Source organism: Scomber scombrus, chromosome 20 (genome assembly GCF_963691925.1).
Source record: "Scomber scombrus chromosome 20, fScoSco1.1, whole genome shotgun sequence".
In the NCBI taxonomy this organism is placed as follows: Eukaryota; Metazoa; Chordata; class Actinopteri; order Scombriformes; family Scombridae; genus Scomber; species Scomber scombrus.
In genome coordinates this window covers 23,882,698-23,910,197 of record NC_084989.1, presented here as the reverse complement: position 1 = coordinate 23,910,197, position 27,500 = coordinate 23,882,698, and the positions used below count along the sequence as shown (strand labels likewise).

The 27,500-nt window shown below is 43.1% G+C and overlaps 2 protein-coding genes and 5 non-coding genes across 7 annotated transcripts in view; 6 read left to right on the top strand and 1 right to left on the bottom strand.

Moving 5' to 3' along the window:
* Positions 1-6,684, top strand: part of LOC134002048 (clavesin-1-like) — an 8,145-nt gene extending 1,461 nt beyond the window's left edge. The window contains exons 2-7 of the mRNA XM_062441313.1: positions 689-859; positions 1,557-1,675; positions 2,789-2,963; positions 4,105-4,215; positions 5,238-5,467; positions 6,606-6,684. Of these exons, the coding sequence (XP_062297297.1) occupies positions 689-859; positions 1,557-1,675; positions 2,789-2,963; positions 4,105-4,215; positions 5,238-5,467; positions 6,606-6,684 (885 nt within the window). The remainder of the gene's footprint in view (positions 1-688; positions 860-1,556; positions 1,676-2,788; positions 2,964-4,104; positions 4,216-5,237; positions 5,468-6,605) is intronic.
* Positions 6,685-11,735: 5,051 nt separating this feature from the next.
* LOC134002045 (aspartyl/asparaginyl beta-hydroxylase-like) overlaps positions 11,736-27,500 on the bottom strand; it is a gene marked incomplete in the record, with an annotated part of 19,919 nt that continues 4,154 nt past the window's right edge. Inside the window, 13 exon segments of the mRNA XM_062441308.1 lie at positions 11,736-13,523; positions 14,593-14,726; positions 15,766-15,857; positions 17,498-17,633; positions 17,722-17,772; positions 17,774-17,827; positions 17,829-17,861; positions 21,732-21,806; positions 21,808-21,822; positions 23,147-23,246; positions 23,379-23,514; positions 26,254-26,404; positions 27,312-27,381. Of these exon segments, the coding sequence (XP_062297292.1) occupies positions 13,373-13,523; positions 14,593-14,726; positions 15,766-15,857; positions 17,498-17,633; positions 17,722-17,772; positions 17,774-17,827; positions 17,829-17,861; positions 21,732-21,806; positions 21,808-21,822; positions 23,147-23,246; positions 23,379-23,514; positions 26,254-26,404; positions 27,312-27,381 (1,198 nt within the window).
* trnai-aau (transfer RNA isoleucine (anticodon AAU)) lies at positions 18,789-18,862 on the top strand. Its single transcript has one exon. It is a non-coding gene; the product is annotated as a tRNA-Ile (tRNA).
* Positions 19,424-19,497, top strand: trnai-aau (transfer RNA isoleucine (anticodon AAU)). Its single transcript has one exon. It is a non-coding gene; the product is annotated as a tRNA-Ile (tRNA).
* Positions 20,396-20,469, top strand: trnai-aau (transfer RNA isoleucine (anticodon AAU)). The gene has a single exon. It is a non-coding gene; the product is annotated as a tRNA-Ile (tRNA).
* On the top strand, positions 21,001-21,074 carry trnai-aau (transfer RNA isoleucine (anticodon AAU)). The gene has a single exon. It is a non-coding gene; the product is annotated as a tRNA-Ile (tRNA).
* Positions 25,357-25,430, top strand: trnai-aau (transfer RNA isoleucine (anticodon AAU)). Its single transcript has one exon. It is a non-coding gene; the product is annotated as a tRNA-Ile (tRNA).

The window sequence follows — 27,500 nt, the reverse complement described above, 5'->3', positions numbered from 1 at the left end:
ACAACATATTGGGTCCATGAACCAGAGAAGTTCAGCCTAAAATCTAAAAATCTAAAAAGGTTCTAGGAATGATTTTTAGCCTACCCCTAACCCTAATCCTGGGTTAAATGTAGACTGAAAAGTTTTATAGAAGACGAAGAAAAGATGCAAATAATTACATCTCAGACGCTAGAACCGGTTAATAGTCATACCTACCTCTCTCTCTCTCTCTCTCTGTGTGTCTCTCTCTTACTAAACTATAAAATGCAGATTTTAGTCACAAACAGAAGGAAATGTTGGGAACTATTTACAGCAGCGGATTAATCCACATTTGAGTATTTCAGGCAGCTCCAAAACAATTTTACTTTAACCTTTGTGTCGTCCTCCCGGGTCCCCGTCTGTTTTGACTGTTCCTTCTTTCCTCCCTCCCTTCCTTCCTTCCTTCCTTACTCCATCCTTTCCTTCCTTCCTTCCTCCCTTCTTTCTTCCTTCCTTCCTCCCTCCCTCCTTTCTTACTTCTTCCTCCCTTCCTTCCTTCCTCCCTCCCTCCCTCCTTTCCTTCCTTCCTTCCTTCTTCCTTCCTTCCTCCCTCCCTCCTTCCCTTCCTTCTTGTTGTGTATTAATAACGTGTGTGTGTGTGTGTGTGTGTGTGTGTGTGTGTGTGTGTGTGTGTGTGTGTGTGTGTGTGTGTGTGTGTGTGTCTCTGGAGGTTCGGGACATGATCGTGACGCGGCCGGACATCGGTTTCCTGCGGACGGACGACGACTTCATCCTCCGCTTCCTCAGAGCCAGGAAGTTCGACCAGGTGGAAACCTTCAGACTGCTGGCTCAGTATTTCCAGTTCAGGCAGCAGAACCTCGACATGTTCCAGAGCTTCAAGGTCCGCTTCTCTTTGTGATGTTTCACTATGAACACAAAGCTGTTCACCTTCTAACATGATGGGTTAAACTCTGCTCTGATTCAAGCTCCTCCTCTCTTCCTCCTCCTGCTCCTCCTCCTCCTCCTTTCCTCCTTCTCCTCCTTCCTTCCTCTTCAAGCTGCAACTAACTATTATTCTCTTGTTTAACTGATTCATTCTTTATTCTATGAAATGTCTCCTGCTCCTCTTCCTGCTGCTCCTCTTCCTCCTCTAACTCCTCTCCTCCCTCTTCCTTCCTCCTCTCCTCTAACTCCTCTCCTCTTCCTCCTCCTTCCTCTTCCTCCTCTCCTCTAACTCCTCTTACTCTTCCTCCTCTCCTCTAACTCCTCTTACTCTTCTTCCTCTCCTCTAACTCCTCTCCTTCCTCTCCTCTAACTCCTCTCCCTCCTCTACTTCCTCTCCTCTAACTCCTCTCCTTCGTCTCCTCTAACTCCTCCTCCTTTCCTCCTTCTCCTCCTTCCTTCCTCTTCAAGCTGTAACTAACAATTATTTTCTTGATTAACTGATTCATTCTTTATTCTATGAAATGTCAGAAGCGCCCAACAAGTCTCTGAGAGTTCAATCTAAATCCAACTAACAGATCTTTGGTGTGTGTGTGTGTGTGTGTGTGTGTGTGTGTGTGTGTGTGTGTGTGTGTGTGTGTGTGTGTGTGTCTCAGGTGGATGATCCTGGTATTAAGCGGGCGCTGATGGACGGGTTCCCCGGTGTTCTGGAGACTCCAGACCAACATGGCCGAAAAATCCTCATCCTGTTCGCCTCCAACTGGGACCAGAGCAGGTAACACACACACACACACACACACACACACACACACACACACACACACACACACACACACACACACACACACACACACACACACACACACACACACACACACTACATACACATATAGACACACACACACACACACACACACATTACATACACACTTATATTAGAGACACACACACATTATATCCACACGCACACATTACATATACACACATATACATGCACACGCACGCACACACACACACACCCACACAGACACACACACATTATATATACACGCATGCACGCACACACACATGCAAACATTGACACACACACACACACACTCATTACATAAACACACACATTATAAATACGCACATACATGTATTATAGAAACACACACACATTATACACACACACACACACACACACACACACACACACACACACACACACACACACACTATTGACTGAAACAAAGAGCCTAATGAGTCATGTGTCTCTTTGACTCCGGCAGCTTATTGAATGTAGTTAAAACTCACAGTGTGAAGGACTGTCGCCCTCACTTTAACTATTGATTAGTAACCACACATCCCTTCCTCCTCCTCCTCCTCCTCCTCCTCCTTCCTCCTCCTCCTCCCTCCTCTTCCTGCTCCTCTTCCCTCCTCTTTCTTCTCCTCCTCCTTCCTCTTCCTCCTCCTGCTCCTCTTCCTTCTGCTGCTCCTTCCTCTTCCTCCTCCTGCTCCTCTTCCTTCTGCTGCTCCTTCCTCTTCCTCCTCCTGCTCCTTCCTCCTCCTCCTGCTTCTTCCTCCTCCTCCTTCCTCTTCCTCCTCCTTCCTCCTCTCCTCTAACTCCTTTACTTCCTCTCCTCTAACTCCTCTTCCTCTTCTAACTCCTCTACTTCCTCTCCTCTAACTCCTCCTGCTTCTTCCTCCTCATCCTTCCTCCTTCCTCTTCCTCCTCCTTCCTCCTCTCCTCTACTTCCACTCCTCTAACTCCTCTTCCTCCTTCCTTCTCTCCTTCCTCTCCTCCAACTCCTTCCTCTCCTCTCCTCCTCCTCCTCCTTCCTTCCTTCCCGCTCCTCTTCCCTCCTCCTCCTTCCTCCTCCTTCCTCGTCCTCCTCCTCCTCCTCAGGAACTCATTCACAGACATCCTGCGGGCCATCCTCCTCTCTCTGGAGGTGTTGATAGAGAACCCGGAGCTCCAGATCAACGGTTTCATCCTCATCATCGACTGGAGCAACTTCTCCTTCAAACAAGCCTCAAAGCTCACACCCAACATCCTCAAACTGGCCATCGAAGGCCTGCAGGTAAAATACAAGGGAGGAAGGAGGGAGGAAGGAAAGGAGGGAGGAAGAAAGGAGGAAGGAAAGGAAAGAAGGAAGGGAGGAAAGGAAAGAAGGAAGGGAGGAAGAAAAGGAGGGAGGAAGGAAGGAAGGAAAGGAAAGAAAGGAGGGAGGAAGGAAGGAGGAAGGAGGAAGGAAAGGAAAGAAGGAAGGGAGGGAGGGAGGAAGGAAGGGAGGAAGGAAGGAAAGGAGGGAGGAAGGAAGGAAGGGAGGAAAGGAAAGAAAGGAGGGAGGTTTAACCCTCCTGTTGTCCTCGAATCAAGGAAGTAAAGGGAGGAAGTCGGAAGGAAGGGAGGAAGGGAGGGAGGAGAAAGGAAAGAAGGGAAGAACAAGGAAGGAAGGGAGGGAGGAAGGAGGGAAGGAGAGAAGGAAGGAAAGGAGGGAGGAAGGGAGAAAGGAAGGAAGGAAAGGAGGGAGGAAGGAAGGGAGGAAAGGAAAGAAGGGAAGAACAAGGAAGGAAGGGAGGGAGGAAGGAGGGAAAGAAGGAAGGAAGGTAGGAGGGAGGGAGGAAAGAAGGAAAGAAGGACAGAGGGAAGAAGGAAGGGGGAAGGTAGGAGGGAGGAAAGAAAGAGAGAAGGAGGGAGGGAGGGAGAAAGGAAGGGAAGAAGGAGGGAAGGAAAGAAGGAGGAAGGGAGGAAGGAAGGAAGGAAATAAGGACAGATGGAAGAAGGAAGGGGGAAGGTAGGGGGGAGGAAAGAAAGAGAGAAGGAGGGAGGGAGGAAAGAACGAAGGAAGGGAAGGAAGGAAGGAAGGAGGGAAGGAGAGAAGGAAAGAAGGAGGGAGGGAGGAAAGTAGGAAGGAGGGAGGGGGGAAGGAAGGAAGTAAGGAAGGAGGGAAGGAAAGAAGGAGGGAAGAAGGAAGGACAGAAGGAAGGAAGGAAGAAAAGGGGATGGAGGAAGGAAGGGAGGAAAGAAAGAAAGAGAGAAGGAGGGAGGGAGGGAGGACAGATGGAACAGTCAAAACAGACGGGGTCGACAGGAACGTTAATATTAATTCTCAAACAGTTCACTCTTTCTTTCCTTTCTTTTCTCTTCTTTTCTTTTCTCTTCCCTTCTTCTCTTCTTTTCTTTTCTTTTCTCTTCCCTTCTTCTCTTCTCCTCCTCAGGACAGTTTCCCGGCTCGGTTCGGAGGGATCCACTTTGTGAACCAGCCCTGGTACATTCACGCCATGTACACCATCATCAAACCTTTCCTCAAAGACAAGACCAGGAAAAGGGTGAACACACCTCTCTTCTCTTCTTTCATCCCTTCTTCTTTATCCTCATCTGTCTCTTCCTTTTTTCTTTTCTTTCTCCCTTTCTATCTTCCTCTCTTACTTTTACCCCTTTTATGTTTGTACTTCCTTTCTTCTCTTTTTTTATTATTTATCTCTTTTATATGCGCTCCTTTTCTCTCTTCCTGCCTTCTTTTTCTTCTTTTTCCTTTTCTCGGCCTTTCTTCTTCTTGTTTTCTCTCTTTTCTTTCTCTCCTCATTTTGTCCTCCTTCTTTCTTCCTCTTTCTTTTCCTCTCCTTCTTCCTCTCCTTGTCTACCCTTCTCCCTTTCCTTATTGTGTTTCATCTCCTGTCCTTCCTCTCCTCTAACTCCTCTCCTTCCTCTCCTCTTCCTCCTCTCCTCTAACTCCTCTCCTCTCTTTCTTCCTCTTCCTCCTCTCCTCTAACTCCTCTTCCTCCTCTCATTCCTCTTCCTCTTCTTCCTCTCCTCTTACTCCTCTCCCCCTCTCCTCTTCCTCCTCTCCCCCCTCTCCTCTAACTCCTCTTCCTCCTCTCCTCTTCCTCATCTCCTCTAACTCCTCTTCCTCCTCTCCTCTTCCTCTAACTCCTCTCTTTCTTCCTCTTCCTCCTCTCATCATCTCCTCTTTCTTCCTCTAACTCCTCTCCTTCCTCTCCTCTAACTCCTCTTCCTCCTCTCTTTCTTCCTCTTCCTCCTCTCCTCTAACTCCTCTCCTCTTCCTCCTCCTCTAACTTCTCTTCCTCCTCTCTCTCTCCAGATCTTCATCCTCTCCTCTCCTTTACTTCCTTTCTTCTAACTCCTCTCCTCTCTTTCTTCCTCTAACTCCTCTTCCTCCTCTCCTCTTCCTCCTCTCCTCTAACTCCTCTTCTTCCTCTCTTCTATCTGCTCTTCCTCCTCTCCTCTCTTTCTTCCTCCTCTCTTTCTTCCTCTTCCTCCTATCCTCTAACTCCTCTTCCTCCTCTTCCTCCTGTCCTCTAACTCTTCCTCTTCCTCCTCCTCTCTCCAGATCTTCCTCCACGGTAACAACCTGAACTCTCTGCACCAGCTGATCCAGCCCGAGTGTTTGCCGTCAGAGTTCGGAGGGACTCTTCCTCCGTACGATATGGGCATCTGGGCTCGAACGCTGCTGGGACCCGATTACAACGACGAGACGGAGTACACGCTGACCTACGACGCTCTGCACGTCAGAGAGAACTGTGGAGGAGGAGGAGGAGGAGACAAGGACATGATGAAGAGGTGAGGAGGAGGAAGTGACGACAGGGTTGGGAAGGCTACTGTGGAAATGTAATAGATTACTAGTTACTCTGTTTAAAATGTAATAAGTAATGTAACTATTTCAATGACTTCATCAAAGTAATGTAACTTATTACATTTGATGACTTTTCTAATTTTTTAACCAATGTTTTCAGCTGTTAGTGTAAATGTTCCCTCCATCTGTCCTTCCTTCCTTCCTTTCTTCCTTCCTTCTGTCCTTCCTTCCTTCCCTCTATCTGTCCTTCCTTCCTTTCTTCGTTCCTTCCTTCTGTCCTTCTTTCTTTCTTTCTTCCTTCCTTCCTTCATTCCCTCCTTCGGTCCTTCCTTCCTTCCTTCCCTCCATCTGTCCTTCATTCCTTCCCTCCATCTGTCCTTCCTTCCTTACATCTGTCCTTCCTTCCTTACATCTGTCCTTCTGTCCTTCCCTCCATCTGTCCTTCCTTCCTTCCATCTGTCCTTCCTTCCTTCCTTCCCTCCATCTGTCCTTCCCTCCATCTGTCCTTCCTTCCATCTGTCCTTCCTTCCTTCCTTCTGTCCTTCCTTCCTTCCTCCCTTCCTTCATTCCCTCCATCTGTCCTTCCTTCCATTCTTCCTTCCTTCTGTCCTTCTTTCTTTCTTCCTTCCTTCCTTCCTTCATTCCCTCCTTCGGTCCTTCCTTCCTTCCTTCCATCCATCTGTCCTTCCTTCCTTCCCTCCATCTGTCCTTCCTTCCTTCATACCTTCCATCTGTCCTTCCCTCCTTCCTTCCTTCTGTCCTTCCTTCCTTCCTTCGTCCTGTCCTTCCTCCCTTCGTCCTGTCCTTTCTTCCTTCCTTCCTTCTATGGTCCTGTCCTTCCTCCCTTCGTCCTGTCCTTCCTTCCTCCTGTATTTCCTTCCTTCCCTCCATCTGTCCTTCCTTCCTTCATACCTTCCATCTGTCCTTCCTTCCTTCCTTCGTCCTGTCCTTCCTTCCTCCCTTCCTTCGTCCTGTCCTTCCTTCCTCCCTTCCTTCCTTAGAGTAAAATCTTAAAGTTCTGACTTCAGATGTAATCATCAACATTTTCATCAGTAACTGGAACAGATTACACTTCTATAACTTCTTCTTGCTGCTTCTACAGTCAGACGTGTTTCTGTGTTTCAGGTCTCAGTCAGCGGTTGAACCAGGAACTCTCCGACAGACGGACAGAGAGACCAGCACGCCGCTACTCGCTCTGGACTGATCACACACACACACGCACACACACACACACACACACACGCACACGCACGCACACACACGCACACACACACACACACACACACACACACACACACACTCAGTGAACAAGCCACAAAATTCACTTTCACACATGCACATCACTTTTTTTCTCTTTATCTCTCTCTCTAACACACACACGCACACACACATGCACACACACACACACACACACACACACACACACACACACACACACACACACACTGTACCAGCTGTGTATTACTAAGCTGGGGGATTTGAACCTGTGTCGTTTAGTCCTGTTGAACTGAACTGTGACAGTGACTCCTGACACGCACACACACACACACACACACACACACCACACACACACACACAGTCTGTCCTGTCTCTGAGCCGTCTAATGCCTCTCAGCTGAGCCTCTCTCCAGCCAGCAGCATCTGTCCACACACACAAACACACACACACACACACACACACACACACACACACACACACACACACACACACACACACACACACACACACAACACACACACACACACACACACACTCTGAAGTGTGTGTGTGTGTGTTGTCCTCTGCTTCTCGTTTCGTTAAATCTGTCAGAAACACGCAGGAATGTAAAAATAAAAAATAAAAAAAAATTAATCCATGATGCGATTACGTTTCCGTGAGAAGAAGAAACATGTTGAGTCACGTTCGGACCGATCACGTTCGGACCGATACGATGACGTGAAACAGAACAAACCTGACAGAATAATCAAATAAAAGTTATATTATATTACAGAGTTACACCAACAAGAAATTATTTAAACAAAGATTAATTATAGTTTATATAAGAATGATAATAAAAATCAGTTAAAGCCAAAACAGACAATTATTACTCCAAAAAAGTTGATTTATTTATAGCTTCAGTTATTTCATTATTAAGCAATAATGGCAAATATACAAATATATATATATATTTATTTATATATTTATATATTATCTGGCTCCAGCTTCTCCAATGTGACACTTTTCAGCATTTTTCTCTTGTTTTAAATTATAGTTAAATCTGTTGGTTGAACAAAATAAGAGATTTGGAGACATCATCTTCATCTTCAGCTGTTTTTCATTATCAATTAACTGTTTAACCTAAATAATGAGGAGGAGAGGAGGAAGAGGAGTTAGAGGAGAGGAAGTAGAGGAGAGGAGGAGAGGAGGAAGAGGAGAAGAAGTGGAGGAGAGGAGGAGAGGAGTTAGAGGAGAAGAAGTGGAGGAGGAGAGGAGGAAGAGGAGAAGAAGTAGAGGAGAGGAGGAAGAGGAGTTAGAGGAGAGGAAGTAGAGGAGAGGAGGAAGAGGAGGAAGAGGAGTTAGAGGAGAGGATGAAAAGAGAGGAGTCAGATAAGGTTCGAGACCATCTGGTGAAGAACGTGGAACATCTCGATTATCTAGACGTTTAGACACAAACACGTCACAATGATTTAATAAGTATTATTATTATTATTGTTTTAAGTAAGTTATGGTCCCACTCCTCGTAGCTTTAACCAAAAATATAAAGGATCAAGACTGGGGGCCTGAGGAACACAACGAGTCATTTCCAATGGGATGATCATGATGCTCTGGGTCAGCTGGATATGCGCTGCCCCCTAGTGGTCAAAATCAATCAGTGCAGCCTTAAATAAAAGTTTAGATTTAGTTTAAAGGTGCAGTGTTTAGAATTTAGCGCCATCTAGTGGAAATGGACTCCGCAGAAATGTGGAGTAAAAGTTTCATAAGTATGATTTAATTGATGTTTAATCACATTAACCTTTGTGTCGTCCTCCCGGGTCAAATTGACCCCGCCTGTTTTGACTGTTCCTTCTTTCCTCCCTTCCTTCCTTCCTTCCTTCCTCCCTCCTTCTCTTTCTTTCCTTCCTCTCTCTTTCCTTTCTTCCTTCCTTCTGTCCTTCCTTCCTCCCTCCCTTCCTTCCTCCCTTCCTTCTTTCCTCCCTCCCTCCCTCCTTATCTCTTTCTTTCCTCCCCATTACCTTCCTTCTTTCCTCTGTCCTTCTTTTTTTCCTTCCTTCCTCACTCCCTCCCTCCTTCCTTCCTTCCTACCTTCCTTCCATTCATCCCTTCCTTTCCTCCTTCTTCCTCCCTTCCATCCTTTTTCCTCCCTTCCTTCCTTCCTTTCTTGACTCAAGGGGTTAAACTAAGAATATCTGTTTTGTTACCTGTTAAATGAGCCTTTATATCTACGCTGTGTTTCTACAGTGGCCCAGAATGGACAAACTAAACACCAGCATGTTGCTTTTATTCATAGCAACCGTTCGTCCCCTTACATCTCTGGAGTGGGAGGATGAGTGGAGGAGTATTTAAGTGTTTAACTTCACTACTAGATGCCACTAAATCCTCCACACTGCACCTTTAAATTTGAGGTGTGACATCATGAAAAATCAATGATTTAATCTCAGTTTAAATTATAATTCTTGTTGGTGAAACCGAGACTTTAAAAGTTTTAAAAGCCTAAAAATCTAAAGTTCGAAGCGTCTTCATTATACCAAACTAAATCCTTCGTCTACATGCTGGAATATTTTCCCACTTTATATGAATAAAACACTTTTATTTCAGAATCAAATCAACGTCCAGGAACATGAAATAAACTGATATAAATCCGACAGAGACGAAAACACATTCACACGTCATATAAACGATGGAAGACGACGTAAAAGAAAGTTCACTTTGGTAGAATAACTTCATCTTTTTTTTCCCTTTTACTTTATAAAAAGCAAATCATGTCATGTTAGACCTTCTTTGCACAATAATTTAGCATTAAAAGCACTGCACATGTTTCCATAAACGGACACTTAAATGACAATTCACATGCATGAAAATGGTTTTTAAAAATAAAAGTTCTACCAGAGTGAAATATTTCTTTAAACCAGTATATTGTGCTGTGAAGAAAAACCACAGGATGCCAAACTATCACCTTTAACCTCTCCTGCAGTAAAGGGAAAGATTGTTTTTATTCAATTTAACTTATTTGAAGATTGTATATTATTGTTATTAGTATTACTACACTGCAAAAAAACAAGGGGAAACACTTGGCAAAGATATTTAAAGTTAAATTATCTTCACTTCTTGCAATGTACATAATTCTGATTTCTGTCTGAAATCTGATGACGAAGTTAAATCAGAGAAGATTTTGCATGATGATAATTTCACTTTAAATATCTCACCAACTTGCCAAGTGTGTCATGTGTTGTTTTTTTTGCAGTGTGTTGGACTCATCATCAGGGCTACACTGATCTCCACTCGACTGTAATGTAATGTATTTCCTTTCAATGAATGTATAGAAGTAAACATTTACACCAACACGGTTACGTTGCGTTTCATTTGACAGTAAACAATAAAGCTAACCCTCTTTCTTTTATTCAGTCTAAATTATTTGTTGTTTTTTTTTGGTGCTTGGAGACATTTTCACCACTGCAGCAGATCACATTTTTGGGTTTTGACCAGGCAGGGAGCTCCAGTCCTCTGAAATGAGGCCAACGTGGAAGTAACTTAAAACTGCATTCTATCAAAAGGCCACCAGGGGGCGACCGTTTTGGTGTCAAAAGGACTTCCGTCTCTATACAAGTCAATGGAGAATTCACCAACTTCTCACTTGATTTCTAACCTCAGTAAACGTTTTCAAAATGTGTTTATGGTCTCAATCGCTAGTTTAAAGCCTTCTTCAATGCAGTATGATGTTCATTTGGGACATTTTGGCCTCCCTGATTTTATATGTGACGATAAAGCAGGGTATGCATTAGGGCGTGGCTACGTGGTGATTGACAGGTTGATTGGTTCACAGGTTCAGGAGGGCGCCTCATGCTCCTCCTGATGCCTATATAAGTAGAATCCATGTTTTTATTTTTCCCAGCATGCACCGGAAATGTTCAAGATGGCGCTGCTCAGATCCGATACTATTGGCCTCCGAGCAGCAGTCCACAAACCAATGGGTGACGTCACGGATGTTACGTTCATTTCTTATATTCAGTCTATGGTTTTGGTGCATTCAGTTCAAATTAACTTAGAATTACTTTCAGCTGAAGTTCAGAATCAACTTTACAATAAATCAGATACTAAAAAGCTCTGGATGATCATTAGTAACTGTATCATTATTATTTATTAAAGGGGACACGCACATCTCAGCTCTATATTAATATTCTGAGTCTCTACTGGAATATCTTTGCATGATTTTCAGTTAAAAACTCCTTATTTATCTTCTACTGGTCCTTTATGCAGCCCCCTCCCATTCAACATTCCCTGAGTTTTGACTTGCAGGCAGCAGTTCTTTTATAAGTTCACAAGTGTTTATCATCCGACATCTGTCCCCAACAAACCTGACTGAACCTGTTTGGAAAGAGAGTCAAATATTATTGATTGTGTTTTGGTTGAACTGTTCCTTTAACCTTCGTGTCGTCCTCCCGGGTCAAATTGACCCCGTCTGTTTTGACTGTTCCTTCTTTCCTCCCTTCCTTCCATTCAATCTGTCCTTCCTCCTTCTTTCCTTCCCTTCTTCCTTCCTTCCTTTCCTTCCTCCCTCCTTCTCTCTGTCTTTCCTCCCCCCTACCTTCTTTCCTCTGTCCTTCTTTCCTTCCTTCCTCTTTGCCTTTCTCCCTCCCTCCCTCCTTCCTTCTTTCCTCCCTCCCTCCTACCTTCCTTCCTTTCTTCTTTTCTCCGTCCTTACTTCCTTCCTTCCTTTCCTTCCTCCCTTCCTTCTTTCCTTTCCTCCCTTCCTTCCTCTCTCCTTTCCTTCCTCCTTCCTTTCCTTCCTTCTTCCTCCCTTCATTCCTTGACTTGAGGACAAACTAAGCCAAAAATGAAATTTCAGTAATGAAACATAAAGCAGGAGATAAACCTTCAAATTGTCCGAAAGTATTACAGATGGAAAAAAGAACAAAATTAAATGAATCACAATTAAAACTACATTCAGAACTTCACAGCTGAATTGTGCATTTTGCTGTTCGGGGACAAAAGAAAAAACACAAACTTGGACAAAGAGACACAATTTTTGCCATTTTTTTGGGGGGTATTTTTTTATTTTATTTTATTTTTAATAAAAATATATATCATCTTTTATAACATCTTGTGTCTTCCATGTTATTGTGCAAAAAGTAATGAAAAAGTGAGTTAACAGAACTAAAAAAAAAAACTCACCAGGATAAACTGATGAAGATGCATAGTGGTCGAGCTAAAATTAAGGCTTCTTTTTTTTTTTTTTTTTTTTAGTCCATGAAAGGTTTTTAACATCTTACAGAATAATGTCAATAAGCAAAAAACAATGATCAATACTGTATGTGACACATTATTAAAGTGTAACAAAGGCAGGAAATATGCTTCTATCTGTTCCATGATTTAGTGTTTAAAGGCTCATTTCACAATTTAACTCAAAAACAGCAAAGAAACTAAATAACATGCAGGGGTTGCCTCCCCAAAAATATCGTGACCTACATAATGGAGCCCCGTGTGAGGCGATAATACACACAAGCTGGTTTCGTCTTTTTTTTTTACTCTCAGTAACTTTTCTAATTAATTTGAATCACTTTTGACAAAAAAACAAACACACACCTGCAAATAAAATGTAACCCTCCTGTTGTCCTCGAGTCAAGGAAGGAAGGGAGGAAGGAAGGGAAGAAGGAAGGGAGGAAGAAGGAAGGAAGGGAGGAAGGGATGATGGAAGGGAGGAAGGAAGGAAGGAAGGAATGATGGAAGGGAGGAAGAAGGAAGGAAGGGAGGAAGGAATGATGGAAGGGAGGAAGAAGGAAGGAAGGGAAGGAAGGAAGAAGGAAAGAAGGAATTATGGAAGGCAGGAAGGAAGGGAGGAAGGGAGGAAGAAGGAAGGAAGGGAGGAAAGAATGATGGAAGGGAAGAAGGAAGGAAGGAAAGAAGGAAAGGAAGGAAGGAAGGACGGAGGAAAGAAGGAAGGAAGGTAGGAGAGAGGAAAGAAGGAAGGAAGGAATGATGGAAGGGAGGAAGAAGGAAGGAAGGGAGGAAGGAATGATGGAAGGGAGGAAGAAGGAAGGAAGGGAAGGAAGGAAGGAAGAAGGAAAGAAGGAATTATGGAAGGCAGGAAGGAAGGAAGGAAAGAAGGAATGATAGAAGGGAGGAAGAAGGAAGGGAAGGAATGATGGAAGGGAGGAAGGAAAGGAAGGAAGGACGGAGGAAGGATGGACGGAAGGAATGATGGAAGGGAGGAAGAAGGAAGGAAGGAGGGAGGAAGGAAAGGAAGGAGGGAGGGAGGAAGGAAGGACAGAAGGAAGGAAAGAAGGAACAGGGAGGACGACAGGAAGGTTAAGCTCATTTAAGCAGCTGGAACATAAATTGTGTGTGTTGTTCTCCCTGATTATGGGAAGTACCGTTTATGTTATAAGTTTTGGTGAAACGTTGTCAAGTCAGTAGTATAATCCAGAGAAAAAAATACACTCTTTCAATCCTTCAGTTTGATACTTTCATCCTTCGACAATCTGATGCGGTTTTTTAGTAGTTTATCCACAAAGAAGAAAAAAAAAAAAGAAAATTAAACGTCATCAGTCAGTCGGTCCGTTGGTCAAACTCGTCGTCGTGTGACTCTTCTCACATTCAGCTCGTCAAGTGTTTGTAGCAGTTTATCCACAGAAGAAGAAGAAGAAGAAGAAGAAGAAGAATCAAAGCGGCAGGTCCGTGTTGGTTCGTGTTGTTACCTATATCGAGCTCAGAGTCTGGCGTTGGTACGAGGTTAACTCCGGGTGCCAGACGTCTACGATGAAGATGAGGCGGTAAGAGTCGGCGTCCTGCCAAACCTCGTGCTCGAAGGAGTCGTCAAAGATGAGGACTCTGCCTTCCTCCCACTCCCTGCGAGGTAGGAAGAATGAGATGTTAGGAGGAAGAGGAGGAGGAGGAAGAGGAAGAGGAGGATCAAAGTTTTTACATCCTGAAGCCGCTTATTTAAAATCTACAACAATCGTCTAATTGTTAGTTGCAGCCCTTAAAACCCTCCTGTTGTCCTCGAGTCAAGGAAGGAAGGGAGGAAGAAGGAAGGAAAGGAGGGAGGGAGGGAGGAAGAAAGGAAGGAAAGGAGGAAGGAAAGGAAAGAAGGAAGGGAGGAAGGTAGGGGGGAGGAAAGACAGAGAGAAGGAGGGAGGGAGGAATGGAGGAATGAAAGGAAGGAAGGAAGGAGGGAAGGAAAGAAGGAGGGAGGGAGGAAGGAAGGACAGAGGAAGGAAGAAAGGGGGATGAGGAAGGAAAGAAGGAAAGGAGGAAAAAGAGAGGAAGGAAAGAAAGAGAGAAGGAGGGAGGGGGGAAGGAAGGGAAGAAGGAGGGAAGGAAGGAGTGAAGGAGGGAGGGACGGAGGACGGGAGGAAGGAAAGGAAGGAAGGAAGGAAGGTAGGGGGTGGAAAGACAGAGAGAAGGAGGGAGGGAGGAAGGAAAGGAAGGAAGGAGGGAAGGAAGGAGGGAAGGAAAGAGGGAGGGAGGAAGGAAGGACAGAAGGAAGGGAGGAAAGACAAGGACGGAGGGAGGAAGGACAGATAGAAGGAAGGAAGGAAGGAAGGAAGGAAGGAAGGAAGGAAGGAAGGAAGGAAGGAAGGAACAGTCAAAACAGACGGGGTCAATTTGACCTGGGAAGACTTATTCAAATCCAAAAGATCAATTTATCCTTTAAAGGATCAAACGACTCGATGGAACTGGGTAACGTTTCATATTTTTGCTTTAAAACTATTAATAAATTATCACAATACTTGCTAATTATTTATATCTTATTTATTTCAGTCATGTTTTCACCATGTTTTCACCATTGTTTTCACCATGACAACAATTCACTTGAGAAAAATTACAACTCAAATCATCAACCTTAAAAACTGACAAAAATGTCCATTAGACTTTGTATAAAAATCAATGCAGAGAGAGAAATTAGATGGAGCACCTGGTCTGGTTGGTGCAGCGGATCTTGCAGCCGTGTGTTGGGATGACGAGGCCGAGATGCATCCTCAGTCTGCAGTTAGTGGGTCCGGTGTGAGGCCAGACATGAGTACCAGGCTGCATCACTGAGAACTTAATCTGAACACACACACACACACATGCACGCACACACACACACACACACACACACACACACACACATACACACACACACACACACACACACACACAGAAAGAGAAACACTTTAAAACCAACAGATTATCACTTATTTAAAGTCTAATCTTTGCTCCGCTCTCCATTAATCAGATCAGTGATATTTTAAGAAGTTTACTTTCTAAACTCTCGATGTTTAGAGGGTGAAAACACAGAGTTTAGCTTCTGAATTCAAGCTGTGTGTGTGTGTGTCTTTGTGTGTGTGTGTATGTGTGCGTGTGTGAGAGTGTGTGTATGTGTCTTTGTGTGTGTATGTGTGTGTGTGTGTGTGTGTGTGTGTGTGTCTGTATGTGTGTGTGTGTGTGTGTGTGTCTTTGTTTGTGTGTGTGTGTGTGTGTGTCTTTGTGTGTATGTGTCTTTGTGTGTGTGTGTGTATGTGTGTGTATGTGTGTGTCTTTGTGTGTGTGTGTGTGTGTGTCTGTATGTGTGTGTGTGTGTGTGTGTGTTTGTGTGTGTCTGTATGTGTGTGTGTGTGTCTTTGTGTGTGTGTGTATGTGTGCGTGTGTGAGAGTGTGTGTATGTGTCTTTGTGTGTGTATGTGTGTGTGTGTGTGTGTGTGTGTGTCTGTATGTGTGTGTGTGTGTGTGTGTGTCTTTGTGTGTGTGTGTGTGTGTCTTTGTGTGTATGTGTCTTTGTGTGTGTGTGTGTGTATGTGTGTGTATGTGTGTGTCTTTGTGTGTGTGTGTGTGTGTGTGTCTGTATGTGTGTGTGTGTGTGTGTGTTTGTGTGTGTCTGTATGTGTGTGTGTGTGTGTGTGTCTTTTTGTGTGTGTCTTTATGTGTGTGTGTGTGTGTGTGTGTGTGTCTTTGTGTGTGTGTGTGTATGTGTGTGTGTTTGTGTGTGTGTGTGTATGTGTGTGTGTGTATGTGTCTGTGTGTCTGTATGTATGTATGTATATGTGTGTGCGTGTGTGTGTGTGTGTGTGTGTGTGTTGTGTGTGTGTGTGTGTGTGTGTGTGTGTACCTGTCCTCTCTTGCAGCCTGTAGCTTCAGAGTATCTCTCCAGCAGTGAGCAGGTCTTCGGGACGGTCTGACAAGCGCTTCCAGCTTTCCTCCCTAAACACAGACACACTAATGATTAATGAATAATGATTAGAGGATTATGGTAAAAATGTCTAAGTGGTGTAACCATAAAAACTTTGTACCAAATAATTCAATTTGCTTAAAAACAGTAAATAGTCAATAAAACACCATATCAACTAGTTTGGCATGATCTTACATTATAACTTTATATTAAATAAAGGTAATGGAATACAATTGTTCTACATATTACATTTACTCTGGTTACCATGGAGACCAGGAAACATTTGAAGTCATTATTAGTATAAGTCCACTTAAATACACTGTAGGTGATAAAATATGTAATATTTATCATTCTTTTGTGGTTACTACTTTCTCTTTCTTTCTTTCTTTCTCTCTTTCTTCCTTTCTCTCCTCCAACTTTGTGTTCTTTCTTTCTGTTTCTTTCCTAATTTCTTTCTCCTCGTCCTCCGTTCTTTCTCTTTCTTTCTCTTCTTTCTCTTATCCTTTTTTCTTTTTTTCTTTCTTACTTTGTCTTTCTCTTCTTCCTTGTTTATCTTTCTTTCTCTTTTTCTTTCTCTCCTCCTCCTCCTCCTGTGTTGTCTCTTCTTCCTCCTCTTTCTTTCCTCCTTCCTTTCTTTCCTCATTTTTTGTTTCTTTCTTTCTTTCTTTCTTTCTTTCTTTCTCTCTAGGAGGATAAAATATGTAATATGTATCATTCTTTTGTGGTTACACCATTTGACATTTTCAGGAGCATTCAGTCTTACTTTTGGTAAAAAAAAAATGGTGCAAATTTTATTTCAAATGATATAAAACCAACAAAAATACTAAATGTACATTTTAACAAACCTGATGCTGCTTTTAAATCTAGTTTAACCTTCCTGTCGTCCTGCCGGGTCAAATTGACCCTGTCTGTTTTGACTGTTCCTTCTTTCCACCCTTCCTTCCTTCCTCCCTCCTTCTCTCTTTCTTTCCTCCCCCCTACCTTCCTCCCTTCCTTCTTTCCTCTGTCCTTCTTTCCTTCCCTCCTTCCTTCCTTCCTTTCCTTCCTTCTTTCCTCCCTCCCTCCTTCTCTCTTTCTTTCCTCCCCCCTACCTTCCTCCCTTCCTTTTTTCCTCTGTCCTTCTTTCCTTCCCTCCTTCCTTCCTTCTTTCCTCCCTCCCTCCTTCTTTCTTTCTTTCCTCCCCCCTACCTTCCTCCCTTCCTTCTTTCCTCTGTCCTTCTTTCCTTCCTTCTTCCCTCCCTCCCTCCTTCTCTCTTTCTTTCCTCCCCCCTACCTTCCTCCCTTCCTTTTTTCCTCTGTCCTTCTTTCCTTCCCTCCTTCCTTCCTTCTTCCTTCTTTCCTCCCTCCCTCCTTCTCTCTTTCTTTCCTCCCCCCTACCTTCCTCCCTTCCTTCTTTCCTCTGTCCTTCTTTCCTTCCTTCTTCCTTCTTTCCTCCCTCCCTCCTTCTCTCTTTCTTTCCTCCCCCCTACCTTCCTCCCTTCCTTCTTTCCTCTGTCCTTCTTTCCTTCCCTCCTTCCTTTCCTTCCTTATTTGTTACTGAGCCTTATACACAGTAAAATCTTCTCTATGTGCTTTATTACACTTTGCCTATTATGTCTCAGTTTTACGGTGCTGCTACGATGTGTGAAATGTGTGTGTGTGTGTGTGTGTGTGTGTGTGTGTGTGTGTGTACCTTGTTGCCAGAGTGTGTATTGGCCCCACTCTCCCTTCTCTCTGAGGTTTTCCTCCTCAGGTACGAACAGTCCGGTGTTCTGATCCATCACAGCCAGAGCTTCGTCCCTGATGGTCTTCCAGTTCCTCTCCAGCATCTGAACACATTAAAGCCTCTTAATGATAAATCTGTAATCTATTATATATATATATATATGTTTCCTCTGACGGATCCTGGCAGCGTACCTTCACCAGGTCAGTGTATCCGGTCTCTTTGGGCGTCCACCACGGCTGAGCCCTTCAGGCCGTTCACGTTGTACAGAGATCTCTGCCACACGGAGGCGAAGTGGCCCGCGTTGGTGACCCAGCTCATACCAGTAATACGCCTGCTGACAGAGAGACGGACAACACACTGAAGCTGCTGCTGCTCATAAAAGAAGACATGATTTCATTTGGGAAAACCTTACGACGTTTGGAAGATAAGGTGAGTTTCATGGCATAGAACCAAATTCAGACTTCTTGTGTAACTTGATTTTATGTTTCACTTTTTAACTGTTTTACTTCTACTTAACCCTCCTGTTGTCATTGAGTCAAGGAAGGAAGGGAGGAAGAAGGAAGGAAGGGAAGGGAGGAGGGAAGGAAAGGAAGGGAGGGAGGGAGGGAGAGAGGGAGAAAGGAAAAGAGAAGGAAAGAAGGACAGAGGAAAGAAAGAAGGGAGGAAGGAAAGGAAGGAAGGAAGGGAAGGGAGGGAGGAAGGAAGGGAGGAAAGGAAAGAAGGAAAGGAGGGAGGAAAGAAGGAAGAAGGAAGGGAGGAAGAAGGAAGGAAAGGAGGGAGGAAGGAAGGGAGGAAGAAGGAAGGAAAGGAGGGAGGAAAGAAGGAAGGAAGGAAGGTAGGAGGGAGGGAGGGAGAGAGGGAGAAAGGAAAAGAGGAAGGGAGGAAGGAAGGAAGGAAAGAAGGACAGAGGAAAGAAGGAAGGGAGAAAGGAAAGGAAGGAAGGAAGGGAGGAAAGCAGGAAGGAAGGAAGGAAGGAAGGAAGGAAGGGAGGGAGGAAGGACGGAAGGAAGGAACAGTCAAAACAAACGGGTAAATTTGACCCGGGAGGACGACACGAAGGTTAATGGATGATTTTATTTGTAACTATCTTTTTGTTGCATGATGAAAAAGCTTTTGGTGCTTTACAAAGACAATTATTATTATTATTCACTAAATGTCTCTTCAATTTAGCTTTTAGAAACAAGCATTTACAATGAAACTAACTATTCGTTTTCTATTAATAAAGCCAGCTCTTCTGAGCGAGCAATCTGTCACTAATGGCCGGTTAGCTCAGCTGGTTAGAGCGTGGTGCTAATAACGCCAAGGTCGCGGGTTCGATCCCCGTACTGGCCAATCAGCTTTTGAGATAACACCAACTCAGCAAGATCCTCATTACTGAAGAGTTTATAGTCCAATCAAAGAACTTAAAAAATGTACCAACATGTAAAACGACTGAAGGAATCAAACCTGTAATTGGTCTGAATCAGCTGATATAAGTCATAAGATTTATTTACACACAGAAAAATATCCAAATGAACCAAAATACATCTTTAATAACCAGGTGAGAACGTTCACATCCGCTCTGACAAATGAACAAAGGTTTGAAATCTCTCTCGGTTCACAAACCTTCAAACATCTACAAGTGACACAGATCATTCACCAGTCATGATCCGTCACAGAGGCAGAAACCAGACAAAAGATTTGAGGAGAAAGTTCAGCCAATCAGTACGTTTTGGGGTTTTCAGTAGTGTGAGCAGAACTTTCTGTCAAACAGAGTCTATGACCCATCAGAACAGAGCAAATACATCCATTCATGGAACAACACTGAACACCATTTATACCTCTGCAAAGCTCAACCAAATGAAAAAGCGTTCATTTTCTGTCGGAAACACAGAGTTAAATATGAATCTACATGGCCGGTTAGCTCAGCTGGTTAGAGCGTGGTGCTAATAACGCCAAGGTCGCGGGTTCGATCCCCGTACTGGCCAATCAGATTTTTTAAGGAAGCATTCATCACTATGACCTACATTCACTTGAGAAAAATTACAACTCAAATCATCAACCTCAAAAACTGATAAAATGTCCATTAGACTTTGTATGAAAATCAATGCAGAAAGAGAAGATGAGATCCTTTACTGATCAAAACCCAACAATTAACTAATTATACACAAAGAAAAGTAATATTATCTATGTTAGACTGAGGACGGACATTATGGACCTTTCATCACGTGTTACCATAACACACAAACTCTGAACCCTAGACTGCAAAGATGATCTGAGCATCTTGAAAATTTCAGGAGCATGCTGGGAAAAATAAAAACATGGATTCTACTTATATGGGCATCAGGAGGAGCATGAGGACGGAGCGGGGGAGGTTGCGAGGACTGGATCTACCACAGTCTACACCGGCAACCTGGTGATGCTAACCAAGTTAGCTGTTACGACTATAACCACAAAACTCAGGAGAAAACTGTCGGTGTGAAACAAGTTCACGGCTATTTCCTGCAGTCTATCTGTCCTCCTGAACCTGTGAACCAATCAACCTGTCAATCATGTACGTAGCCACGCCCTAATGCATACCCTGCTTTATCGTCACATATAAAATCAGGAGGCCAAAATGTCCCAAATGAACATCATACTGCATTGAAGAAGGCTTTAAACTAGCGATTGAGACCATAAACACATTTTGAAAACGTTTACTGAGGTTAGAAATCAAGTGAGAAGTTGGTGAATTCTCCATTGACTTGTATAGAGATGGAAGTCCTTTTGACACCAAAACGGTCGCCCCCTGGTGGCCTTTTGATAGAATGCCGTTTTAAGTCACTTCCTGGTTGGCCTCATTTCAGAGGACTGGAACTCCCCGCCTGGTTAAATATGATATAACATGGCCGGTTAGCTCAGTTGGTTAGAGCGTGGTGCTAATAACGCCAAGGTCGCGGGTTCGATCCCCGTACTGGCCAATGAGATTTTTAAGGAAGCTTTCATCACCATGACTACATTCACTTGAGAAAAATTACTCAAAAACTAAAAAATCTTCCATTAGACTTTGTATGAAAATCAATGCAGAAAGAGAAATTAGATCATAGTTAAATGTGCTTCTCTCTCCTCTCTTCCCCAACCGGTCGAAGCAGATGTTCTCCCACTCTGAGTCTGGTTCTGGTTCTGAGGTTTCTTCCTGTTAAAAGGGAGTTTTTTCTCTCCACTGTCACCAAATGCTGCTCATGTGGGAATGTTGGGTCTCTTTAAAAATAGTTCGGTTTAGACCTGCTCTATGTGTGGTTGGTTGATTGATTGGTTGGTTGGTTGGTTGATTGGTTGGCTGGTTGGTTGGTTGATTGATTGGTTGGTTGGTTGGTTGATTGGTTGGTTTGGTTTGGTTGGTTGATTGGTTGGTTGGTTGGTTGGTTGGTTGGTTGGTTGGTTGGTTGGTTGGTTGGTTGGTTGATTGGTTGATTGGTTGATTGAACGATTGAACGAACAGTGCATCACATGGCCGGTTAGCTCAGTTGGTTAGAGCGTGGTGCTAATAACGCCAAGGTCGCGGGTTCGATCCCCGTACTGGCCAAATGAGCTTTGAGATAACACTGACACCTTGACCCTGAAAAGTGTGTAAGGGTTAATAGAATACATGTACTGTAGGATTGTCAGAAAAAAAGAGAAAAGGGACATTTGCTGCAGGTCATTCTTCTTTCTCTCTCTCTCTCTATTTCCTCTGTGCTAAAGTACTTTCAAATAAAAGGCAGAAAATGCGCAAAAATAAAACTTAAAAAAAAATGTAAAAAAGTTTTGGGGTTTGACAACAACTCTGCTGGCCTTTATGAGAATACTGGATATTATAAGATGTATAATATTTAAGTGAGTGTACCAGGCAGGAAGATGATAAATTAATATACTCAAAGCAATGAGTAGATTTTGTGTTAGCCAGATGTTGAGGAAACTATTGGCTCATTTTTAAGGTTGTAATTAGTTTTAAGGTAAATTTAAGGTGTTTTGTTTCAGTCACTAAATCTGGTTTCTGTTCAGTTTAGTTCAGAACAGACTATCTGGCGCCATCGTGTGGTCAACAGACCTTACTGCAGGACTGAATGTGTTCATCAGTCTGTTATTATTATTATTATTATTATTATTATATAAAGCATTTATGTTTGGAAATACAATGTACTGCATGTGTGTGTGTGTGTGTGTGTGTGTGTGTGTGTGTGTGTGTGTCTGTGTGACTCACGCTGTCGTCTCCGACCCTCTGCAGAGCGTCTCCCAGGTGGAAATAAAAGCGGCCGTCGTCGGTCCCGGGTTCACCCGGACTCTAAACCCTCCTGGAGAGAAACACGGACAGAGAGGAGAGGTTCAGATGTTGATTGTGTGAAGCCCACATTTATTCATAAGATACCCAAAAGTATAATTGTCTTGGCTCGCTGAAAAAACAAAACAAAAGATCCACAAATAAGATGGACCATGAAGAAGGTTCCCCTCCTTAAACACAGCTGGAGCTCTTTATAATCATCCATCATGAAGAGTCCATCAGAAATAAAAAGCCAGGACTGAAATCATCTTAATGAACAGAAAGACATGAAATGGAAAACAAACAAGGTTATTTCCCTTTAAGGAGTAAACTCTCATGGTAATAAAGCCCAGAAGTATTGGTCGAAATGGCTATTGTATGTAAGTGAGTAAAGGATATAGAATAATGCCTCTTTCCTTTTTCCTTTATTTGCTCACTATACTGTAATCAACTGGTTTAATGTCAATTAATGTTGTAAGACTGACAGTAACTTACTCTAGAAATTCCCTTTCTAATATCACTGCTCATGAACTTTTTTATCATTTCCTGCTTCTGACTTGTTTGTGCCCTATGGATATATCTGACAAGACACCTTCCCCACTCCCTATCTAGACTGGATAGATTTACATGGGAGAGACTCCACCCAGGGCGGTTGGCTTATGCCAGCAACCCTTTACCCCTCACCCATGTGATACACCATAATTTATCCCCCTTGGTGACCTGATTGTTCTGTATTTTTTGGTTTGTATTTTATGTTCAACCTTTATAAAACTTAAAAACTTTGCACTTAAAAAAAAAGAAAAAGGAGTAAACTCTCTGTCTCTATAGCTCTCAGTGTTCCTCATAGTATTATTTTAATCAGCATTTTTTGCATGAATCTGATTTTATGTATAAACCAGGTTCCCATAAAGGATCCAGTCAGATGTGCACAGGTCAGCAGGTTTTTATATGGTTGGTTTTTAAGTTTGCATGTGTGAGACAAAATACTGCGGTCAGAGAGACGGATGAGAGGAAAGATCAAAACACAGCGATACAACATTCAAGTAAATGAAATAAATGATTGAAACTGAAACTGACATGAACTCTGAGAACAGAGAAGAAGACAAAGAGTTGAGAAGCTGCGACTTCTTTTATCACTTTATCACATTTACATCTAAACAAGAGAAAAGACTTTCAGTTTGATTCTCTAATTTACTGTATGAACATGTGTGTCTGTGTGTGTGTGTGTGTGTGTGTGTGTGTGTGTGTGTGTGTGTGTGTGTGTGTGTGTATGAGTGTGTGTGTGTGTGTGTGTGTGTGTGTGTGCGTGCAACTGTGTGTGTGTGTGTGTGTGTGTGTGTGAGAGTGAGTGTGTGTACCTTCAGGTATGGTATACTCTCTGCTATCTTGTTCTCTGACTTCAGGATGAAGCCGTAATGAACTTTAGCGAAGCCGTCGCCAGGGGCAACCGCCAGAACCCTGGTGGTGGGCGGGGCACAGAGGACAGACAGCCAATCAGAATAAAGAACAACACGACTACAGTCTTTACCACGAAACTGTAACTCTAAGGAATCATGAAAGCTAACATAAGGCTGACATCGATCACACACCTCCTCGTAGACCCTCTTGGCGCCCTTGTTGTCGCCTAGCAACAGGTAAGCGACGCCCAGGTCGTTCTTCAGAGCGGCGTCTTCTGGAAAGAGCTGCACTAACTTTTCTAGAGTCGCCAGAGACCCACGCATCCGACCTGAGACGGAGACAGAAACAAAAACACAAACACCACATTCACTTCTCAGTATTTTATAATAAATGTATTTAACCCTCCAGTTGTCCTCGAGTCAAGGAAGGAAGGGAGGAAGAAGGAAGGAAAGGAGGGAGGAAGGAAGGGAGGAAAGGAAAAAAGGAAGGAAGGAAGGTAGGAGGGAGGGGAGGGAGGGAGAAAGGAAAAGAGGAAGGGAGGAAGGAAGGAAGGAAAGAAGGACAGAGGAAAGAAGGAAGGAGGGAGGGAGGGAGGGAGAAAGGAAAAGAGGAAAGGAGGGAAGGAAGGAAAGAAGGACAGAGGAAAGAGGAAGGAGGGGAGGGAGAAAGGAAAAGAGGAAGGGAGGAAGGAAGGAAAGAAGGACAGAGGAAAGAAGGAAGGAGGGAGGGAGGGAGAAAGGAAAAGAGTAAGGGAGAAGGAAGGAAAGAATGACAGAGGAAAGAAGGAAGGGAACAAGGTAGGCGTGAAAAAAGAAAGAGAGAAGGAGGGAGGGAGGGAGGAAGGAAAGGAAGGAAGGAAGGAGGGAAGGAAAGAAGGAGGGAGGGAGGAAGAAGGACAGAAGGAAGGAAGAAAGGGGGGGTGGAGGAAAGAAAGAAGGAAGGGAGGAAAGAGAGAGGTAGGAAAAGAAAGAGAGAAGGAGGGAGGGGAGGAAGGACAGACGGAAGGAAGGAAGGAAGGAAGGAAGGAAGGAAGGAAGGAAGGAAGGAAGGAAGGAAGGAAAGAAGGAACAGTCAAAACAGACAGGGTCAATTTGACCCGGGAGGACGACAGGAAGGTTAAGTGATGACAGAAGTATGGAAGCCTCTTAGTACAGATATGGCCACTAGACTCATCCTGGATATGTGGGAGTCACTTTAGAATAGAAGAGTATAGAGCGGCTGTACATAGACGGAAAAATCACATCTAATATCTAAGTGACATCATCATCTCATGGCCGGTTAGCTCAGCTGGTTAGAGCGTGGTGCTAATAACGCCAAGGTCGCGGGTTCGATCCCCCGTACTGGCCATGTAACCTGTAATACGCACTATGTCCACTAGGTGTCCCCATAACATGATACCACAATCCTTACAGTAAAGAGAGACACATTCATATCTGTGGTTTAAATCTCATGAGTCACTTTGTAGAGATAAAATCATTGATGGTTCTCAGGATGAACGACTTCTTAAATACATGTTTAGTTGACTCTATAGCGCCTCCTGGAGCTTAAAGGCTCAAACTGGCTGAATAAAGGATGGAAGTGAACTCCTTGATTTCATTCTGTCAAAAATTAATGAAGGAGTTTTGGGTTTGATAAATACTCTGCTGCTTTATAACAGAGAGCTGAGAGCACAAGTCATCAAAACTGGACCACACATAAAAAGACACACATAAAACAAACACACACATAAAAACACACAAACACACACACACACACACATAAAAAACACACACACATAAAAACACACAAACCCACACATAAAAAGACACACATAAACACACACACATAAAAACACACAAACACACACATAAAAACACAAACACATAAAAAAACACAAACATAAAAACACACACATAAAAATACACAAACACAAACACACACATAAAAACACACACACACACACACACACACACACACACACACACACACACACACACACACACACACACACACACACACACACACACACACACACACACACACACACACACACACACACACACACACACACACACACACACACACAAACACAGCAAACCATTACTCTAATATGTGTGAAACAGTCCCGAACATCCAGATGGAGACCAAACCTTCGACCAGCTGATGAGACTGATTGCGCAACAGTTAGCACGGCCGGTTAGCTCAGCTGGTTAGAGCGTGGTGCTAATAACGCCAAGGTCGCGGGTTCGATCCCCGTACTGGCCAATCACCTTTTTGAGGAAACATTCATCACCATGACAACAATTCACTACAGAAAAATTAAGACTGAAATCAATTCTACTGTGGTTACTTCTTTCTTTCATTCTTTCTTTTTTCCTTTCCTCCTACTTCTTGTTCTTTCTTTCTTTCCTCCTACTTCTTATTCTTTCTTTCATTCTTTCTTTTTTCCTTTCCTCCTACTTCTTGTTCTTTCTTTTCTTTCCTCCTACTTCTTATTCTTTCTTTCATTCTTTCTTTTTTCCTTTCCTCCTACTTCTTGTTCTTCCTTCCTTTCTTTCTTCCTGTCTTTCTTTCCTCCTACTTCTTGTTCTTTCTTTCTTTCTTTCCTCCTACTTCTTATTATTTCTTTCTTCTTTCTTTCCTCCAAGTTCTTGTTCTTTCTTTCTTTCTTCCTACTTCTTATTCTTTCTTTCTTTCTTTCTTTCTTTCCCTCCTACTTCTTGTTCTTTCTTTCTTTCTTTCTTTCTTTCTTTCTTTCTTTCTTCCTTCCTGTCTTTCTTTCCTCCTACTTCTTGTTCTTTCTTTCTTTCTTTCTTCCTTCATCTTCTTGTTCTTTCTTTCTTTCTTTCTTTCTTTCTCTTTCTTTCTTTCTTTCTTTCTTTCACTGAGCCATAAATACAGTCCTGTCAGGAAGGAAACCTCCTGAAGTTTCTTGTGAAAGTATCAGAAACACTAAAAGGTGACTCAGAAACAGAGCAGAGGATCTTTGAAGATAATGTTCAGTCTCTTCCTGATTCCAGCAGTACCAGAGGTGTGTGTAATAAATATAAACAGGAAGTAAAGAAGAGATAATGAAAGTGTGTGTTACCGAGGAACTGTTGCCGCTCAGCTCGTTTCTTCAGCGTCGCTCTCAGGAGGTCAGAGGTCACGTCAGGAAGCTCAGCTGCTTCTCTGTAGGTGTTGATGGCTTTCTGCAGCAAGTCGTTACTGCGCTGCTTCTCTGCTAGGTCGTCCTCCGCCTGCACACACACATATACACACAAGTTAAATACACACACATATATACACACATATATACACACACACACACACACACACACATATATACATATATAACACATTAAAAACACACACACACACACATATATATACACATATACACACATTAAACACACATATACACACATATACACACATATACACACATATACACACATATACACACACATTAAACACGCATATACACACATATACACACATATACACACATATATACACACATATACACACATATACACACATATATACACACACATATACACACACACACACACACACATATATACACATATACACACACATTAAACACACATAAATACACATTAAACACAGATATATATAAACATATATATACACATTAAATACACACATATACACACATATATACACAAGTTAAATACGCACACATATATATATACACACATATATACACACATACACACACACACACAATATATACACATTAAATACACACAACACATATACACACATTAAAAACACACACACATTAAAAAACACACATATATACACATTTAACACACACACACACACACATATACACACATTAAAAAAACACACACGCATTAAAACACACACACACACACACACATTAAAAACACATGCATTAAAAACACACCCACACACACAAAAAACCACACACACACACACACACACACACACACGCATTAAACACACACACACACACACACATTAAAAACACACCCACACACACCAAAAAACCACACACACACACACACACACACACACACACACACACACACACACACACACACACACACACACACACACACACACACACACACACACACCACACACACACACACACACCACACACACACAGTGTACCTGAGCCTTCCCGTAGCGAGCGCGAGGGCTCTGTGGATGCTGCTGCACCAACGTCTCAAAAGCTTTCAACCGCCTCGTCCAACTTCCCCTGAGACAGAGAGAGAGGAGCGATGACATCATCAATAACAATGACATCATACATAACAATGACATCATAAATAAATAATAACAAATAAAAACATGATAAAT